This window comes from Aulonocara stuartgranti, assembly GCF_965226115.1.
Source record: "Aulonocara stuartgranti genome assembly, chromosome: 12".
NCBI lineage: Eukaryota > Metazoa > Chordata > Actinopteri > Cichliformes > Cichlidae > Aulonocara > Aulonocara stuartgranti.
This window is the reverse complement of record NC_138948.1, coordinates 7,083,047-7,104,151: the sequence shown is the minus strand read 5'-3', so window position 1 is coordinate 7,104,151 and position 21,105 is coordinate 7,083,047. Positions and strand designations below refer to the sequence as shown.

Sequence of the window (21,105 nt, the reverse complement as noted above, 5' to 3'; positions counted from 1 at the left end):
ATGTATGTTTTCTACACAATTCTCGCATCTTTAGTTTTTTTCTTCATTCTGAAATGGATGAAAAAGAGGAGATATTTCACCGACCTGAAAAGACTTGATGGTAAAACAGTTCTTATAACAGGTAAATGTGTGGGGCAGCACACACCTTTAGTAAGCTTTGTTGTTGATGCAGTGTTAGTGGGGTTTAAGTTTTTAATAGAAGTCAAAATACTAAATAATATTACAATAAAACTTAGATTATTCCAAGCAGGGTTACAGTAATAGATTTCACATAGGACATTTATATATTAGTGCTTATCATTTTTCCTAGGTGGTAATTCAGGTATAGGTAAGGAGACCGCTGTTGCCTTGGCACTGAGAGGCGCCCGTGTCGTCATCGCTTGCAGAGACCCGGACAAGGCCGAGACGGCCGTCAGAGAGATCAAGTTAAAGAGTCACAGTCTGAACGTCCTTCACATGGAGCTGGATCTGGCCAACCTGCGCTCAGTGAGGGAATTCTGTAAGAACTTTCTCCAGAAAGAGAAGAGGCTTGATATCCTGATCAATAATGCAGGTGAGTGTGTCAACCACATTTAGGTCTCTTGATCTATGAAACAATATCAAAAGCAATATATAGAATAGGAACTATTTCCTTTTAATAAATCACATTTGATTGGAGTTGATTAGCTTACACTATTTAGGTTTGTTTTTCCATGTCGGATCCAAAACAAGCAAGCTGCTGATGTTGTGCAGAATCCTGCATAGAAAAGTTTGCAGTGACAGCAGAAGCTTATTGAGACTGTAGACTGATAGTTTTACTTTAAAACTACAGATGCTTCCCAGCACACATTGTCGTAAACATCTGTGTTGTAGCTACACTGTATGGAACCAAAAAAAAAAAAGCAGGATTTTATAGTCACCTGTTTCCTGCCTCACCATCTCATTGTTTTTTGATCTCTTTCTTTCTCTTTGTGCAGGCATGCCCAGCATCCTTGACTGGACGGATGATGGCTTCAGCATGTGTTTTGGCGTCAACCACTTGGGGCACTTCCTTCTAGCCAACCTGCTTCTTCCTCGCCTGAAGGAGTGTGCCCCCAGCCGGGTGGTGACCCTCACATGCTCCACTTACAAATACCAGAAATTGGACTTCCAGGACCTCAATTACAACTTGCTTCCCTTCTTCACCTACTGCCGCAGCAAGCTGGCTAATATCTACTTCAGTCAGGAACTGGCTCGCATCACTGACGGGAAAGGAGTGACTTCATATGCTGTGCACCCTGGTAAAAATCTTTTATCAACAGTTCTCTTTAATTAGTTTTTATTATGTCTTCTTTCTATAATTTGCCTTGAGGTAGAATGGTTAAAAATTATAAATAGATTTTGTTTTACCCTTCCATCTTTATCCTTCAAGAGGTACATTTTCCTAACAGAGCTTGCAGTTTTACTGTAAAAAAAAAACAAAACAAAAAAACCCCTCTCCCCTTCCTTTTTATACAATATTTGGGAAGTCTCTTCTGGTTTTGAAAAGTGAGACCAATGTTGGATGTAGTTAAATCTGCATTGTTTCTCATAGCCAGCAGGGGGCGACTCCTGGTTGCAAAAAGAAGTGCTTAGTCTTTGAGAAAAAACTTTTCACCTTTCTTGATCTATGACTTGAACAATCTGTTGAGGTTTCAAGTGCAAGTTTCACAACTTACTGAATGAAACATGCAGTTGATTTTTTTTAAATTATGGTGTCTTTAGAGTCAGAGAAGGCAATAAAGCAGGGTTTCCTTTGGGATAACCGTTTGGGTCTGCCGTGTTATTAATGAATCACGTTTGACATGAGCATAATCCATGGTTTTTCAGTCAGATCCACCTTTGCTCACGAAACCATTTAGAGAGAATAGCAGTATAGGAGATTATGATTTTTCGTTTTATTTAATTACCTGGATGAGGAAAAAAATGGTACCAAGCATGACAGCTGAAATTAACAGTACCAAACTCTTCCACCGCATCTTGACTGTTTGATCCATTGTAGTGATGTACAGAGGCAAAAATACAAACTTGTGTCATTCAACTATTTAAAGACCTAAAAATTTAATAATTATCCTCATATCTTGGATTTTTATGTTACTCCAGGTTTTGTGCAAAGCAGCTGGACATGCCACTACTCTTTCCTGTTCCGGATGCTGATGCAGGTGATCATGTGGATGTTTTTTGTGCCGTGTGAGATTGGAGCTCAGACTGTCATCTACTGTGCCGTGTCAGATGAAGCTGCCAAACACAGCGGGGGGTACTTCGTCGACTGCCGACCTGCAGTGCTCCGTCCTTTTGCAAAAGATGCAGGTGTGGCCAAAAAGCTGTGGGAGGCCAGTGAGAGACTGGTGAAGCTGGCTTAACTGAGGAATCTGAAGGCACTTTTGAAATGACCCCACCTCTTCTTGTCCTTTTTCTATATTATTTATGCATATTTTGTTATGTTTTTGTGAACATTTTGCTTTGTAAATTCTCTCTTATGTACTTGTGTATTTCAAGTAAAATACTTTATTTTACAAACACAAATTTTTGTGGAAGACTTACTCTGCCTTATTTCTCTTGCAGTTGTACATGAATATTCATTTAATGAATCAGTGACTTCATGGTTTAAACACTTGATTTATAGCATAATTTATGTGGTGATTGTTCAAACAGGACGGGTTATATTTTGATAAAGCAACCACAATAGTATTAGATATCTATCAGTATTAAAGGCTCTTCATAGGGAGTGTTACAGTTTTTAAATTGTTAATGAATCAAATTGCACCCTGGGCTGTTAAGAAGATGTGGTGTCAGTTTTCCTCCAGGGAAGCTAATTTGAGTACTCTCAACTTTGCTGAATGGAGCTCCAGACCATAAAAACACAAACACTGTAAATCAAACAAAGAGATATGTAGCGAGTCGATTGAAAAGGATATTTCAAATATAAGAAGCAAGTGGTGACAACACTGGAGAAAGACGGATGAAGAATGGTGCTTTACTGCTGTGGAACAAGAACAAGCTTGTGCACGCATATAAAGCAGTCTGACCACCTAAACAATATCAAGGCTGATTTACTAATGCTCATTTCTTGCTTATATTTAATTAGCAAAAACTCATCTGAATTTGTGTGGACATCATTTCTCTGTGTTTATATCCACCAGGTAAACCAAAGCTAACACTTCCCTTACAGATTGTTTTAGGGGTAAATTCACCATCAGTTTGTTAACATTTAGAGTTTTTTCATTTCTTGTTTCTTGGTAAAATGTACTTTAAGTTATTTTTTGTTTAGAAGTAGTTTTTATCCATACATGCACTGCATATGAGAAGCTTGGAAGCACTTAGGCCTTAAAACTTTTGGTTGGTTTTTAAAAAGCAAAGAATGCCTATATTGGATCATATATTACCAGGCAATAAACACAGTGAGAAGTTAGTGTATGTTAAATTCACTTTTAAAAAAAAGTAATGAGGGGAGCACATAGAAAATCATCCAATTTATACAACTGGGAAATAAATTAGTAACACAAACTAAAGGGAAATACATGAGGAGTCTGTTGTTTATTAAGATGCTGCATACAGCAAAGATCAGGATATTAAAGCTGTCAGTACTAAAACTAAAACCAAACATTTTATCAAAATGAATTTGAAATTCACTTTACATTCATTATTTTCATCACAGGTATCTGTGTTGTGACAAAGTAGGTTTTCCACATTTGTTCACAATAAACCAAAAGCCAAAGTCTGATGGGAACATTGCACAGGTTTTCAGCCCCACCTAGTTCTGACAAAAGTACTAGTAAAATCAAAGGACAGAGTGTTTTCCATTAATAATGAATTTCCAATAATCATTTAAGTTGAGAAACACTGTCAGCGCAACAATAACTAAACATATTGACTGTGGCAGCCCTCACTAACAGCAGTTAGCAGATGATCTCACAAAGAGTGATTGTGAGTGCTGGTCTTATATCATCACAGACCTATTACACACAGGTGTCGCCAATGCGTGTAGACACCACGGCTCCGCCCCAAGGTGGAAAAACAGGTACAATGGAAAAACACCAGCACTCACCTGGACCATAACACACTGGGTGGACCACCCAGGCACCCTAACACCAATTGGCTGTCCATCAAGACACTGGATGATCCTCGACTAAAATTAAGGCCATTACTGGTGCCAACTGCAGCCCCATAACCATCAGACGGCATCTGAGACTGAAGGGCTTCAAAAACAAAAAACCTCTTCAAAGGCCTTGTCTCCTTAAACGTCACAGAAATAACTGTTTGGACTTTGCAAGAGAGCATCAAACATGGGACATTGAAAGGTGGAAGAAAGTTTTATTCTCTGATGAGTAAACATTTAACCTTGATGGTCCTGATGGCTTCCAACTTTACTGGCATGACAAGCAGATTCCACCTGAGATGTTTTCTAATCACCACAGTGGACAGGGCGCCATAATGGTCAGGGGTGCTTTTTCCTTCAGTGGAACAATAGGGCTTCAGGACGTGCAGGGGTGTCAAACGGCCACTGAGGACCTGTTCCCCATCCTCTCGTTATCCCTGTGTGTATTTAAGCCCTGTGTGTTTCTTGGTCTGTGTTGTGATCTCCCTCATGCCATATTGTGTGTTCTGCCACACAGTAATTTGTTTTGTATTTTGTTAGCTTTGCGTGTTTCCAGCAATAACGTTTTTTTGATGGCACTTTTCACCTCCTGGAGTCTGCACATTGGGTCTCCCCTACCTGCCTGCCGCACACAGTGCATGACAATTGGATCCTTCGGCTCAGTGTTGCAAAGGCGTGTCCAGCGGGGTGGCCTGGGGGGGCACAGGCCACCCCCCCAACCAGACTGGCCACCCCAGGTGCCACCCCAAAGGCAAAACAATAAACTTCAATCAAATATCAAATGTCCGATTATGTTTTCACGGTGAAGCTCAGATATCCGAGTGTAAGTGAATGCAGCATCGGCTTCTGCGCTATGCGCATCACGTTAGCAAAGGTAGGAGAGCCAAGCACGAAAGACGGCACTGCAGGAAACAATTTTTCGGTGAAAGAAAATGAGGACAGAATAAATGTCCTGGTAAGTAATATTAAGTTTGTTGAGTTTAGTAAACTTCGGTGAAATTAGAATACCAAGGAAAAAAATAACACTTAAAGAATTATTGCAGCCGTGGAATATTTCAGACAGTATGCTACAGAGGGGAGCTAACATAAGAGTTATGAGTTATAAGATATAATCTAAGTCGTAACATTGCTGTATGGAGCTGCAGATTTGGTTGCAGGTTAACATAGCTGGACTGGCCATCGGGCATACCGGGCATATGCCCGGTGACTTATTTTTTATTTTTTTTGTAATGGCATGAACAATGAAAGGTGGTGGATTGGCCAGATGCAGGTCGATGTGTAAAAATAACTCAGTTGTTTGGTGGTGGCTATGACGGGGCTTCCACAGAGGCCAGCAGGTGGATGAGGGAAGGGGAGGCAGGAGGAGAGCCCCGAGGCAGCCGCCAGTCCGAGTGTCAGGTGAACTGAACTTCAGGTAAGTATGACCTGCAGTCTATCTGGGTCAGATATAAACCAAGTTTAGGTGGAGTTTATTTTCATTGTGCTGACTTTTTACTGTCGGTTGCAATAACTCATACTGCGTTCTAGCCAGCTTGACGGAGTTTATATACAGCTGGGTGGGTGCTATGATGTTACTGATAGTGAACTTTATTTTATTCATAAAGTTAGTAGAGTTGCCAACGGCTCCTTAAAAAAAATGGAATGGTCCCTCATTCAGAGAAAATATTACACGTTTCGTATTGAGCTGAGAAGAGACGCAGTTTGTCCCGAACTTTAGCTAGAATGGAAAAAAGACACAAAGCTGGAGTTATTCTGTCTTTATGCTGCACAGCTGCCTCTTCTCTCATTCTCTCCCCCTCCCTCTCCTGTTGCTACTTCAATCATTAAACTGATCAATGATCAGCTGATCGGCTTTTCTCTCTCATTTATTTATCGCTCACTTTGCGCCAGAAAGAGGAAACCAGCAGATATTGCGCTAAACAACAGCAGCACGTTTAAGCTTGATCAGCTGTTGTTAGAATTTATTTAATATTAATTTCTAGTATCAGCTGATGTTTGCTGGAGCCACAGCTGTAAAGCTGCTGGTCATGATGTCGGTTTGGATATGTGGTGAGAGGGAAACATGAAGATGAAACCAGGAGATGTCCTTACTGAATCATCAGAGCTGAACAGGTGATGGAGAAACAGGTTTACCTTTTAGGTGACATGAATGAGTTGAAGGGAAGTTATGAACTGTTTCTGAGAGACAAATAACACCAGGATCCTTTTCTAAGTAGCTGACAGCTGGTAACTGTGCAGGGGCGGATCTAGGAAAGTTTTGCCAGGGGGCCAGGTAGGGCATTAACAGGGAAAGGTGGGCACAAAGAAATACTTTTCTTTCTTATTCTCATTTAAAATATCTCACTTTTATTAAATAATTATCTAAATCGTACAACCAAAGTTTTTATCTGACGTAAAATGTATAGAAATCATACATATACCAAAAAGACTGTACATCACTGTCACAACAGGGTTTGTTTTCAGTCAAAGTCTTTATGGCTTTACTACCTGGTGGGCCAATCTGTAGTGAAAATGCCCAATTTTTTTGTCCCAGTCCAGCCCTGCAGGTTAATACTGGCAGTGTCACCATGCCAGCTGACTGTATTTCATCATCAGCCAGTGTTGTTCTTTATCAATATTACCAAAGTTTACCATAAGGCAGCATAGAAAGTATTTACTTGCTTTCAGGTTTTATTCAAATGTTCGTCTTTTCATTTGTTTCCCCACTTTTTTCCTGTTTCAAAATCAAACACCAGTTTGTGAGAAGATTATCTTCTTTTTTTAATAGGCAGATAAAGTTTTACATTGGCATTGGCTAATTTGTCAATTGTTTGTTACAAATGTTCGTATTTTAATATTCAAAAATGTTTTTGCCCAAAACATATGTGCACTATATGTCAGTAAAAATACTATGCAAATATTGTTGTCCTTGACTGCTGAGTAAACACTGACAAAGCACTGATTGCATCTCTTGTACTTTATCAACGCAGTATCTAAAAACTTTGCACCGTAGTGGTTAAAATCTCATTCTAATAAGAGTTAAAAGTGCATTTGGTTATTAGGTTTATAGGATTATTGAATTATGGTTAACGGTTGGTAGAATTTTTTTTTAAACATTATCTGCCACCCTTCTCCAAATCTGTGCCCCTACCTGGCCCCCCCAACAAAAATTTTCTAGACACGCCACTGCAGTGCTGGTGAAATTTTTGTGGGTCTTCCACTTGACATTTTTTTTGTCTCATAACTCTCATAGTCATTTAAGAAATTCAAAATGACTGTCTTACTTTGTACCACCTCAGCAGCAATGGCACACTGCGAGAGATCGTACCTATGCAGTTCAACAACCTGACCACATTCAAAAAGGGAACTTTTTTTTTTTTGCCTTTGCCATTAGAACATCATAACAGTGACCTGAAAGATAATGACAATAAATTCAAATTTTTACATTTAAAGGCATGTGGTCCTAAACTTTGGATCAACTGTAAAACTGCCTGTTTCCGTTTTTTTTTAAATGCCCAAATGTTTTGTCTCACTCCCATTTCTTCTTGTTGTAAGTTGAAGCTCTACTTGAAGCCTTGTTAAGATCCAACCATGTAAAATAATATTTTTTGCCATTTTTCAAGTGATCTTAAACTTTTGATTGGGACTGTACATTATTACATGTTATCTGGATGTTGTGTTCAGTTTGACCAGTTTATCAGTCCTGTCTCCTGATATTATGAATCTTAGTATGAGTTTTACTGGAATAATAAATATTATATAAAAAATTCTGGCAACTGGGGAAAAAACTGTCCCATGTGTGAAAAGAAATCTTGATTTTCCAGGAAGGAACTTTACACTGAAAGAAATTCTTTGCTGGGAGACAAAGCATCATGTGAGACAGAAAAGCGAGAGAATTAAATGGTCGTGTGTAGTTGTTCTTTGTGGACGATTATGTCATTATAATATATATTACAGTAATATATTGAAATATTAATGTATTAATATAGAATTGTTTGCCCTTTTTTAACTGCTGTGCCATGAATAACATGAATAACGCTATACTTGAATGTCGATCCTTGGTGTACAGAGGTAGGTCGGAGCAGCCTAAACTCAAACCAGAATTTAAACAACGACGCATATTCATGTTGGTTCAGCTAAATGTTTTTTCTGAAGCATCAGAGGAAGTTTGGTGGTGTATTCAAAATCTGTAACACAGAAATGGCGCCATCTAGTGGGAATATAGCAAGTCCGTTACTGTCAGCTCCGCCCACAACAGAGTAAATGAAACTGAAATGAGTTTCGATACACTGGAGGCCATTACATTAAAACCTGCGATCTGTACCGAAGAGCACAATTTGGCGACATTATCAGGCAAAGAGGTCGTATTTCGGTGAGTCATAAAAAAAAATTACGAAATGGCGGAGAAAGTCGCACTTTTTGAAAATTCCCTGAGCTGCCATGTGTGTTCAGAGACTTTCAGAGATCCTGTGTCTCTGAGCTGCGGCCACAGCTTCTGTTCAAGCTGCCTGCAGAAATTCTGGGAACAAACTACAAACAAAAACTGTCCCATTTGTAAAAGAAAATCTTCAAGAGATGAACCATCCATGATCTTTGCTCTCAAAGAACTTGCTGACTCCTTTGCTAAGAGGCAGAGTGAGAGCTCACCTGAGACAGAAAACGAGAAGGAGGAAGAGAAGGAGGAGGTGGTGTGTGATAAACATCCAGATGTCCCTTACTGGTACTGTGAGGATGAAGACAGAGCTGTGTGTCCTGTGTGTGACTTTTCTCTCCACCAGAGTCACAAAGTGGTTCCTGTAGAAGAAGCAGTCAGTGACCTGAAGGAGCAGCTGAAATCTGACTTAAAGTCTCTGCAGGACAAGAGGAACAAATACAAACAAGTGGAGGAAACATACAATGAAATGAGGGAACACACGAAGAAGCAGCTGTTGTCCACAGAGAGGCAGATCAGAGCAGAGTTCAAGAAGCTCCAGCAGTTCCTGAAAGAGGAAGAGGAGTCCAGACTGGCAGCTCTGAGGGAGGAAGAGGAGCAGAAGGGGAGGACTATCAGCAGAGAGATGAAGATGATTGAGGAGCAGATCTCCTCTCTGTCAGACAGCATCTGTGCTGTTGAAGAAGAGCTGCAGAAACACAGCGTGCCATTCCTCAGCAGTTATAAAGACACTCAGAGCAGAGCCAGAGCCCAGAGCTCAGTGTCAGATCCACAGCTGGTCTCAGGAGCACTGATAGATGTGGCCAAACACCTGGGCAACCTGTCCTTCAGAGTGTGGGAGAAGATGAAGGAGAAGGTCCACTTCAGTCCTGTCATTCTGGACCCAAACACTGCAAACTGCTGGCTCTATCTGTCTGATGATCTGACCAGTGTGAGACGTGGAGACACAAAGCAGCAACTTCCTGATAATCCAGAGAGAAACACTTATGGTGCCACTGTTTTTGGATCTGAGGGCTTCAGCTCAGGGAAACACAGCTGGGACGTGGAAGTGGGAGACCATCCTGTCTGGAATGTGGGTTTAGTTAAAGAGTCAGTTGACAAAAATGCGTCATCTGTTTCGCCAACCTGTGGATTCCGGTGTTTAACACATCAAAGTGGAAAATACACTAATGGCGATGGTCAGCCTCTACAAGTGAAGAAGAGTCTCCAGAGGATCAGAGTCCAGCTGGACTATGACAGGAGGGAGGTGTCCTTCTATGACCCTGAAGACATGACTCTGATCTGCACTCACAGAGACACTTTCACTGAGAAACTCTTCCCATTTTTTAACGTGGGGGAAAAAGGAGATGCCAAAACCTCTGATATCAAAATCTGTCCAACTAACATTTCATTGTAAAGTTGAGGGGAGTGTTTCTGTTTTGGTTTGATATTTAATTTGTGGTGATTATTATATCTGTTTATTTTGTAAACTATTGGTAAATGTTGGTTAGATTTATTTTTAAAATCTAAACAAGATTTTCAAAAAGGATGGAATAATGCCGCAAATCATGAATGTAATTCTTAATTATCCAAGAAGGGAAATACCAAGTTCAAACAAATTGGTTTCATGAAGAAGAAAGCTGTTGAAAACCTTCATCTTACTTTGTTTTGTTTCTGACATTTAACATTTATTGATACTTTTGATTACATGCAATCTATTATGAAGAATGAACCAACCATTAACAGTGATTTAATGGTTCATTAAACTTCATGCCAAAATATAAAGACCCTCAAGAAGAGATGAGAAACAAACTCACTGACATCTGTCAGTCTGGAAGGAGCCAATTATGAGACCTTGGGACCCCAGTGAACCACGCTGTGAGCCAATATCCACAAATGGAGAAAACCTACAACAGTGGTGAACTTTCCCAGTCGTGGCCAGCCTACCAAAATCACTCCAGGAGATCACAAAAGAATCCAGAACAAAGAATTGCAGACAGTTAATATCAGAGTTCATGATTCAACAATAAGAAAGAGACTGGGTTAAAAAATGGCATAGGAGACTTCCAAAGTGAAAACTACTGCTGACCAAAACAAACACAAAAGCTCATCTCACATTTCCCAAAATACATCTTGCTGTGTGTTTTTAAGAAAAAAGTCTGTTGACTGATGAGATAAAAGTTGAACTTCTTGGAAGGTTCACATTCCTTTGTATCTGCCATAAAATTAACGGCACTTCATAAAACATATATCATATTAAGAGTCATAGAGGGATAGAGGGTACTTTTCTGCTTCAGGATCTGGATAACTTGCTGTAATTAGTGAAACCATGAATTTAGCTATCTACTATTTAAATCCTGGAAATTCAGAATCCCGAAGGAAAATGTCCGGCCATCAGTGCTCTGAAATTTAAATTCACTTGGATTATGCAGAAGGATACAAAACAAGCAAGTCCACCTTTAAATGATGCAAATAATAAATGAATAAGTGAATAAAAGGAAGGTTTTGGAGTATCCTAGTCAGAGTGCAGAAATAAATCGGATTGAGCTGGTTTGTGATGACCTTAAACAGATCATTCATGCACGAAAACCCTCCAGTGTGGCTAAATTAAAATCATTTAGTTCAATTCAATTTCAAGCCAGCTGTAACATAATGGGGGGCTCATTTCAAGACAGCTTTTAGGTGAGTTAACTGTTGTAGCCCTGGAGCTTTGGACTTTTGCTGCTGATGTTTTGGCCAGGTTAGTTATTCAGAGCTCACTGTCAAATCATTCAGTTAGGGAAAATAAATTTTTACAATTTTAAATACAATATAATGTGCTACTGTGTAAATGGACCAAATACTAATTCATCTGTTGTCTGTTTAATACGTATATCAGTACTGGCTGTACTGCATTCTGTATATATTTATTTGGTTTTGTTAGTACAATCAAAATCTTTTTTGTTTTGTGGGATTCATTAAAGGTATTTGTGCTATTTCATCTGAATGGAAGCTGTTTTGTTTTATTCCAAGCTTAAAAAAACTTGACTGACTGGCTGGTCTGTTTGATCTGACACCAAAGTTATTGTGCAGTTACATGTTGCGCAGCATTAACATCCAGGGTCAGTGAAACAGCAGCGAATGTGTCTCATCTCCTCTCAGCTATGTACATAAGAAACCCATAGAACAGCATGCAAAATAATGATCCTCATAACCACAAAGAATAAAATGAGATGCTAAATATTTAATGTATTTTTTTCATTCTCCAAATTTGTAAAATAGATCCACAAAATGAATTTCAACAAAAAGTCTTTAATGTAAACAATATTTGTACTGATTTTCACAATATAGTCCTGCATATACTAAAAAAAACCGCTTGAGGTTGTTTGGGGGATTTTAGCATTTACTCCTCACATTTCAGTCAGGAGGTTATTAAGCTGCTACTACATTTCTGTACTACTGTACAGACATGAACAAACAGCAATGTAGTAAAATCGCCACCACCATACAAACATTCATTGTAAAAAATGAATCAAAATAAAGTCATAAACCACAGTGAAGTACATGAGAAATCCCTGGTTCTCTTACAATACACAATGTAATACATGTTGAGATCAAAGCTGCAGGAGGACAATAAAAGCTGTGAAGCAAAGTCCAACGAAAGAACCATAAACCAAAGTCAAAGGGGAGATTTATGACATAAATGAAGCTCATGTTTGACAGTGAGCTTGAAAAACACAAATGGCTTATGAAGTAAAAATAATTTGATCAAATGATAGCAAGAAAAATCTCCAGGGTTTGAAGTCCATGATACATGTTTCAGCTGCATCCTGTTCTGCCTAAAGGTAATATAAGACAGCAGAATCCAGCTAATAACTAACTGATAAAAAATCCACATGAAATCTGAGTATCAAGTAGAGTATTTTGAAACCAATGCAGGGCTTGGCATCTGTTACTGAACTGTGTTTCCTTGGCAGAGTTTAAGGTTTCATTTGAAAAAAGAGAATCGCTGATCGCTGATTTTCTCAGTCAATAAATGTTTTTTTGATGTTTTTGTGTTTCTCTTTAAAAATTCTGGGCAAATCTAGAGTTGGTGGAAACAAACATGGAAATGTAATGTATCTGATGAACAGTGCTCAAGCTCTATATCCGTTTTCTAATAATAATTTAAAAAATTAGGGCTCTTCAGCCACACATGCACTGAAAGGCATCAAGTTACATTTAAGTGTAATCAGTTAATGAGCAGTGTTGGGGAGTAACGGAATACATGTACCGCCGTTACGTATTTAAAATACAAAATATGAGTAACTGTATTCCGTTACAGTTACCGTTTAAAAAGGTGGTATTCAGAATACAGTTACTTTGTTGAAATAAACGGATTACACTGCGGTACTTTCCTGTTTCATTTTGTCGCGGGTCAGGACTGTTTGGGTTTTGTTTGACAGCTACGTTCTGTTGTTCCAGGCGGCAGCGTTACGGTTGCCATGGTTACAGGGCGACGCTCTCTCTCTCTCTCTCTCTCTCTGCGACTGTGTGTTTCCTGGGTGAGAGAGCGCCTTTTCGTTGTTGTTGTTGTGCTAAGCTAACAGGCAGAATGCTACAAGCATAGCTCTAAAGAATGTAGCATCATGGGCAGTGTAGTCCGTGCTGCAGGGAGAATGGACTGCCATACACGTTATGGGTCTGTGAGCGCGAGGAGGGAGAAAAAGGGGAGTGGAAAGGTACGAGTTGTCATCGAGCAAAAACGGGAGCTGGAAGCATGTAAATATAATAATAACCACTTCAGTTGTAAGTAAGCTATTAAGACTCGACTGTACACTGTGTTCGTGTTTTCCTCCGAAAACAATAAGTTCCGTTGGAGCAGCCTTTCAACGCCTCTCTCTGTCTCTCACAAGAAAAGTTGACCCACACAACAAAGTAAAGCTATTTTTCGGCTACGAGCCGACAGGGACCCCGCCGTATTAGTCAGAGGTCCCTTTACTACAGTTCGGAGTCGCGGACCTTCAGTAATAGTAATAAATCACACAGCAATAGTACATTCACGTTGTTGTAAAAAGCATGATAATATATTAAGTAATCCAAAGTATTCAGAATACGTTACTGTCATTGAGTAACGTAACGGAATACGTTACAGAATACATTTTGGGGCATGTATTCTGTATTCTGTAATGGAATACATTTTAAAAGTAACCTTCCCAACACTGTTAATGAGTACCAATACTGGAGTTAGCAATGGAATCCAACAGATTAGAAAAAATGTAATAAAATCTGACTTTCACAAATATTTGTTTTCTGTGGTTTTTAAAATCTCAGAACATCCATCTGTTTTCTTCCATTTATCCATGTGGGCGGATGGTGGGGACTGCTGCCTATCTGAGCTTTTATGGGACGAGAGACTCTGGACATGGAGAATATGCAAATACCATACAGAGAGGTCCATGCTGGTGGGGTTAAATCCAAGTGGAAGCTAATCAACCTTTATTTTTTTTAATCTTTTATTTTTTAATGATAAGTGATTTTCTACTGATTAACCATCTAAAATCTAGATGGATGTCTGTTATAACGATTCAGTACTAACATTACTTTAGTAATCCCTAAACATTTGTTCGGTTGGAGCTGCTGTTTCTTTAAACTCTCACTTCATATGTCAGATGGGAAAAAACTGAGAAGCCTGGCTCCAGTTTGATGTGTCTGTGAACATAAAAGGACAAATATCAATTGAAAACAGGGCTCAGACCTGCATTTAAAGAAACACTTCCATTATTTTCATATTTGGAGGCAAAAGATGCAAAAACCTCCAACTTTAAAATCTGTTTTAAAAATAAAAATATTTGTTTTTAAAAATAAATGTAAGTTTAAAAAAAGTTTGTACATTGGAATTTGGCCTTTTTTGGAACTGAGCCTATACAATGACTTATTGCAAAAAAATAAAAGAAAATCATAAACCACAGGGAAGTATGAAGAACTCCTTTGTCTATAAGAATACACAAGGTAATAACTGTTGACATCAAGGCTGCAACAGGAGGACAATAAAAGCTGTGAAGCAACATCCAAAGAAAGAGCTGCAATCTAAAATAAAAGAGGAGATTTATAATGTAAACAAATGTTTGACATTTGCTTGGAAAACACAAATAACTTAAACTAAAAAAGTAATAATTTTATCCCCAAAATAAGATTCCTGAGAGTTTTGAGTCAGTAGGTTAGTTTATGGTTGTTTCGGGACAGATCCCATTCTCCATAGGGGTAGTAAAAGCTAGCACAATGCAGTTAATAATCAACCAATGAATGATTTAGATGAAATTTGAAGAGACTGTTGAAACCAAGTAGTCATTACAGGGTTTGGTGTCTGTTACCAGTCTGTACTTACTTGGTGGACAGTAGGAGGAAAATTGCGAGGAATTTTGATTTGGTGAGTTTCTCATTTGAAAACAGAGAAAATGCAGAAAAAGACTTATTTTCTTTTGCACTTTAATCCACTTTGTGTTCTTAGATTTTCAAAGATGCTGTGTCTCTGATCTGTAACCACAGATTCTATTCAAGCTGCCTGCAACAATTTTGAGAACAAGTCAAAAACAAAATCTGTCCTATTTGTAAAAGGAGACCCTCAAACCACATGGAAGATCAAATGCACTCTCTTACCCATCTGCCCAACTTTGATCAGAATGAAGTGGCTGATAAGTATGATGGGATAAATACAGCTCGATTATCCGAGACAGTAAAAGAAAAGAAGATGGTGGAAATGTCTTGCAATCAACACCAAAAAGAATCTAAACTGTTCTGTGTGGACGAGCAGAGAGCTGTGTGTACCGTGTGTGAGTTTCCTCACCACCAGACTCACAAAGTGGTTCCTGTAGAAGAAGCAGTCAGTGACCTGAAGGAGCAGCTGAAATCTGACTTAAAGTCTCTGCAGGACAAGAGGAACAAATACAAACAAGTGGAGGAAACATACAATGAAGTGAGGGAACACATGAAGAAGCAGCTGTTGTCCACAGAGAGGCAGATCAGAGCAGAGTTCAAGAAGCTCCAGCAGTTCCTGAAAGAGGAAGAGGAGTCCAGACTGGCAGCTCTGAGGGAGGAAGAGGAGCAGAAGGGGAGGACTATCAGCAGAGAGATGAAGATGATTGAGGAGCAGATCTCCTCTCTGTCAGACAGCATCTCTGCTGTTGAAGAAGAGCTGCAGAAACACAGCGTGCCATTCCTCAGCAGTTATAAAGACACTCAGAGCAGAGCCAGAGCCCAGAGCTCAGTGTCAGATCCACAGCTGGTCTCAGGAGCACTGATAGATGTGGCCAAACACCTGGGCAACCTGTCCTTCAGAGTGTGGGAGAAGATGAAGGAGAAGGTCCACTTCAGTCCTGTCATTCTGGACCCAAACACTGCAAACTGCTGTCTCTATCTGTCTGATGATCTGACCAGTGTGAGACAAGGAGACACAAAGCAGCAGCTTCCTGATAATCCAGAGAGAAACACTTATTACATAACTGTTTTTGGTTATGAGAGTTTCAGCTCAGGGAAACACAGCTGGGACGTGGAGGTGGGAGACCATCCTAGCTATTTTGTAGGTTTAGCTAAAGAGTCACTTGACAGGAAGGGGATGTCTTTTGGCTCACCAGACTGTGGATTCTGGTGTTTATTGTATTGTAGTGGAAAATACTTTAACCGTGACGGTCAGACTCTCACACTGAAGAAGAGCCTCCAGAGGATCAGAGTCCAGCTGGACTATGACAGGGGGGAGGTGTCCTTCTATGACCCTGAAGACATGACTCACATCTACACTCACAGAGACACTTTCACTGAGAAACTCTTCCCATATTTCAGTGTTGGAAATGTTGGAGACGCCAAAACCTCTGATATCAAAATCTGTCAGACTGAGATTTGATTGTAAAGCGAGTCTTTATTTTAACTGTTTTGTTCTTTTGTTGTTGTTTGTTTCTATGTTTGTTTTTTAAGTCCAGCAGCAGCTTAATTTTAGTGAAATTATTAATCACATTGTTTAACTTCATTATCAGGTTTTATTTTATTTTGTTGAATTAATGAAACTATTAGCAATTCATTGAAAACCAAAGAAACTTTTTCAAGTGAAAATCTTGTGAGCTGTTTCCTCGCGGCTGCGTGCAGCGGGGCTAGGGGAGGGTCTGTGCTGATGGACGTGGGTTACTGACCTGGTAGCCTGGCTGGCCCTGGGTGGGTCCGGGATGGGCGTGAGGTTCTGGGGGCGCTCCGTCTCTGGGCTGGGGCCCGGGCCGGGCCTTGGGGGCTTGGGTCCTGGTTGGTGTGTTGCCGGGGTTGTGGGCGGGTGGGTGCATGGGGGCCCAGCCCTGGAGCAGGGTGCCGCCGGTGCGTCGAGCCACCTGGGGGGATCTTCAACTGGTGGGGGAGATGGTCACATCTTGCAGGAGCTCTCCTCTCTTCAGGAACTCTCTCTGCAGGAGGGGGAGATACAGGAGAGGTGGAGGAAGATCTCAGCCTGGGCGTTTACTGTCTTATGTAGTCTGGAAGATGAGTGGATGGTGGGGTGGGTGCAGTTTTCTCTGTGGTGGGGTTGGGTGGACTGTCCCGGGCTCTGTGGGGCCGGGGGGCGCTGCTGCACTGGGCCCCGGTCTGGTTGGGCCTGGGCCCCCTTTCCCTGGCGGGTCGCGGAGTATGGGAGTGCCTACTGGGGTCAGCGGGGGAGCTGGCCCCAGGGAGGGGTTACCTGCCCCTCCCTTCCTTCCCTCCCCATCTCCAGCTGCCTCCCTCTTCCCGCTCCACCACAACCACCCACACATGCAGGGCCTTGGAGTAGGGGTATGTCACCAGGGTGCAGAGGAGGCTACCCCCCCTTCTGTCCCCTTCTGGCTGCCTCTGCCTCAATTTTATCCCACAACTTAGACATTCACATTATTCACACTCTCATTACACATACATTTAGGATCTTGGGGGTGGGAACAATCACGGAGTCCAAATTACCATCAGGGTGTACACCTCACCCCTGGCGTCGTTGCCCACCTCTCAATTTTAAATACACTTAGACATTAAGGGCTATCAGGAGGGACTATGCGCTTACCTGCTGCTCCTTGGCAGGTAGCTCCATGCCCTCCTGGGTTTTAATTGCACCTTAGAACACACATGCATCAACACTACAATGAGCGGGTGGAGGGAGGTTTGGAGTCTTCTCCCACCCCCGTTCTCTGCGACCTGCTGGAGCGGGGGGGCTAGGAGGAGGAGTTGGCCGTCCGACTGCGGTCTGGGGTGTGGGGCCTCCCTGCTGCTACGGAGTCGGGGTGGTCTGCCTCTCCCCACCGCAGGGAAAAGGGAAACACCACCTGGGTCTGGGTGCAGTTCCCCCCTCCAGGGGCAAGGGTACCTAGACCCGGTTTGTAGAGTACGCTTGGGGAGTGTGATCGTGTGTACAGCGTCTCTTTATGTCTGTCTCCACGTTGGTTGAGTGTGGAGTAAGTGCACATGAGAGCATGAGGGTGGGAATGAATGTTTGTGTCTGTGTGTGCCTGTATGTCTGTGTCTATATGTCAGGTTGGGTATCAGACGCCACCTCTCTGGGGACACCTCAGGCCCTCCAAGGTTTGGAGGCCTATCTCCACCTACCACCACTTCCCCTGCCGGTGGCGGACTCCCTCAGGTGTCGGTGCGTTGGTGGTTCTTTGTGTCTGGGGGTGGGTGTCCAGGTACACACCGGCTCACTCCTTGGCGGCCGCTTATCGGGGCCTGGGGCCTGGGGCTCGCTCGGGCCCCTTCGGAGGTGGGGTGCCCCCGGCCTCTCGGCCTGGGGCTCGGTCACTCAGGCACAGCTGGGGGCCGGCGGAGCTCATGGGCGCGTCACTGCAACTCCCCCTGGCTTCTGCTCCGCGGCTGCTGAGTGAACCCTCATCTGGGACTCTCCTCAGCTCTTACTGGAACAGTGGCGCGGCTGCCCCTCTGTTGGTCTTCCATGGTCTCTTGTGTTCTGGGGGCCTCTGGATATCTGGAGTTTTGATCTCCTCCATACCTGCTTCACACCCTGGAGGACGGGGCTGTGGCCCCCCCACACTCCCTAGCAGATCGTTACATGGAGAAACCTTTGGAATACAAGCACGCTGATCCACACAGGTATGCACACGGGTGTTCACTGCTCGTAGACCCAAATTACACCTTTCTTGGCCGCTACTTCGAAGCACATCTGTCCTGTGTGCTGCACAACAACATTGAATATTTAGTATTTACTGCTGTTTACACTTAGCTAGATTAATGCGATGGTGTTGTGTTTAGTATGTTGCTTTGTTTTTTTTGCTTGTTTTCTATTTTTCTCTCAACAGGTGATCCAGGAGATTTTTTTTTCTCCCCCCCTGTCTCACTGTCCCTCTCCCCTTCTGTTTTTCCTTTCCTTCCTCTTTCTTTCTTCCTTTCCTATCCCTCACTCATGTCTGTCCCGTCTGTAACATCTGAAAATAAAATATAATAAATAATAAAAACAAAGATCGACCAAATGGACCAATACGGCAATGCCACGATGATCCATTTGGCAAAGTAAATCCATTGGGTATCCTTGTTGGTCTTCAGACAACAATTCTGATGGCTAAAGAACCAAATGGGACAGGCAAAAAAAAAAAAAAAAATCTTGTGAGCCACTCGAGTTTCTGTAAAAAAAACTTTTGCTTTTTATATTCTTGTTTCTTTTAAATTAATATTTTCAGACTATTTCTGATGTTGTTCATGTGAATATTTTGATAATTTTAAAATCTGAATGATGATTTCTTTGCTTTTCAAAGTTGTTGAGTGTGAACAGTAAACTGTGACACTTCTTCAAAGAAGGATTAATGATTAAACTTGTGTCACATCAGCAAGAGTCAACTTTAAAACTACAAGATCTAAATTATCCTGTCAGCATCTTTTTTTCAGTTAAATAACATTTTATAGAAACATGTCTACTTTAAAGTTTTCCAAATTCAAAGAAATGACTTCTAAGTTCTGAAACTGTCTCATCAGTGTAACTAAGATTGATTGGATTAAAAATCGTCTTTCTTCTGTTATTTTTAACTGCAATCAGCAGCAGACGTCGCTTAACGTTTGAATGATTTCTGGATCTTCTGATGATTTATAATCAGGTTTAAAATTTGATTTTGAAACTTCAATGTTATTCTTTAACTGGTTTCTTTGATTATTGAAAATCACAAAATGTGTCTGTGAAGTGAAATAAATCAAATTCAGTGATTCTGTTGTTGTTGTGTTTGACTGAAAATCAGCTTTTTAGACACATTCAGTCATTAGTTTAGTTTTATTTAACATGGAAACTCACTTTCATTGTTCTTTTTATATTTAACTGACTCCTTAGAATAAAAGATTATTTGCTTCTGTTGGTTTGTAAATATTCTTGTTGTGCTGAAGCTGTTTTCTTGAAATAATCATAATCAGATTTTATAAAATTCTGTTTATTTTAAGCAACTACATTTAAAATTTTTATTTTTATTTTCAGACCTGCATTCACATTTAACCTCAACTCTCTTAAACTGCATATCAGAGAAGACTTGTGCAGTTTGCTTTGATGGAGTCACTGATCTCACTTTGGTCTGATCCTCAGTGTGAAACATTACCAGGCAGAAATCAAATGTAATCATGGATAAAGTGAACATTCTCACACCTGATCTGCATCTTTATAAACTCTAACTTATGTTGTGTAACAGTAAATTTAAAGCTGCAGAGATGTTTGATGAAGCTCCAACTTTATAATATTGGTATTTATTTGTATATTATATTTACTCACAAGACAAAGTTCATATTTTCTTCTCTGGTAAAAATGTTTTTCCAACATTTTATTTCCACTTTCTCACATTTTTATTATATATGACTCATTACATGTTAGTTGTGCCGTTACTCAATAAGTAAAGCAAAAACACTTTTGTCAGTTCATCTCTAAAAACTGCAAATACACAAATAAAACATTTTTTTCTTTAGTATTTCCATAAACTTTGGCTCTAAATACATCATTTGTTATGCGTTTGGAAATTTAAAGTCAGTAAGATTATTAAGAGAGCAGGAAGGTAGATTATTAATTAAAAACGAATAAAACTTTTTTTTATCCTCTTTGCAGACTGAATGTTGTTTATTAGTCCTGAGGACAGACCTGCTGACATGTTGGAGAAGCAAACAAAGTATTTGTTTAGTCAGTCTGCCCTGAGCCATAGTCTTTGTGACACTTTTTATACTTTATTCATATTTTTTAAAATTTGTTTATGTAACCAGATAAGGGGCAGAAAAGTGATGATGGTACTAAGGGTCTGTACCATAGCTTCTTCCTTTGACTATAAACATCACAGCAGGTATTCTAACATTTTGCTGAGGTATAACAAGGCACAGCACTAAAATGAATGTGCATCAATACAAACTCACCAGAGCAGTTTGGTTCATGCTAAATGTCTGAACTCAACTCTGCTTCAAAGTTAGTGAATTCTCACTCTAACAAAACATTACACTCATCAGTTTCAATCATGTACATTTTTATAAATGTATCTAGCATGACTCATTTCATCACAGCAGCACACAGAGGACAAAAGACACCGGCTGGTTCCTGTCACAGCTGGGATTTCATCCTGCTTTCATCCTGATGGGCTGTCGTAGTCTAATCACAACATAGCATAGTTGAATTCTTATATAATAAATCATCTTC

At 40.6% G+C, this 21,105-nt stretch overlaps 2 protein-coding genes across 2 annotated transcripts; both read left to right on the top strand.

The window, feature by feature from the left end:
• Positions 1-2,523, top strand: LOC309718393 (retinol dehydrogenase 14; the record flags this gene model as incomplete). Its single annotated transcript, XM_082553567.1, has 4 exons — positions 1-121; positions 311-553; positions 957-1,259; positions 2,101-2,523. 4 exons carry the CDS (start codon positions 1-3, stop codon positions 2,358-2,360), a joined length of 927 nt encoding a protein of 308 aa, XP_082409693.1. The 3' UTR covers positions 2,361-2,523.
• A 5,812-nt stretch (positions 2,524-8,335) lies between these two features.
• Positions 8,336-16,359, top strand: LOC309719399 (nuclear factor 7, brain-like). Its single transcript, XM_082555513.1, has 2 exons — positions 8,336-8,862; positions 15,307-16,359. The coding sequence occupies exons 1-2, from the start codon at positions 8,473-8,475 to the stop codon at positions 16,342-16,344; spliced, it is 1,428 nt and encodes a 475-aa protein (XP_082411639.1). The 5' UTR covers positions 8,336-8,472; the 3' UTR covers positions 16,345-16,359.
• Positions 16,360-21,105: the final 4,746 nt, after the last annotated feature.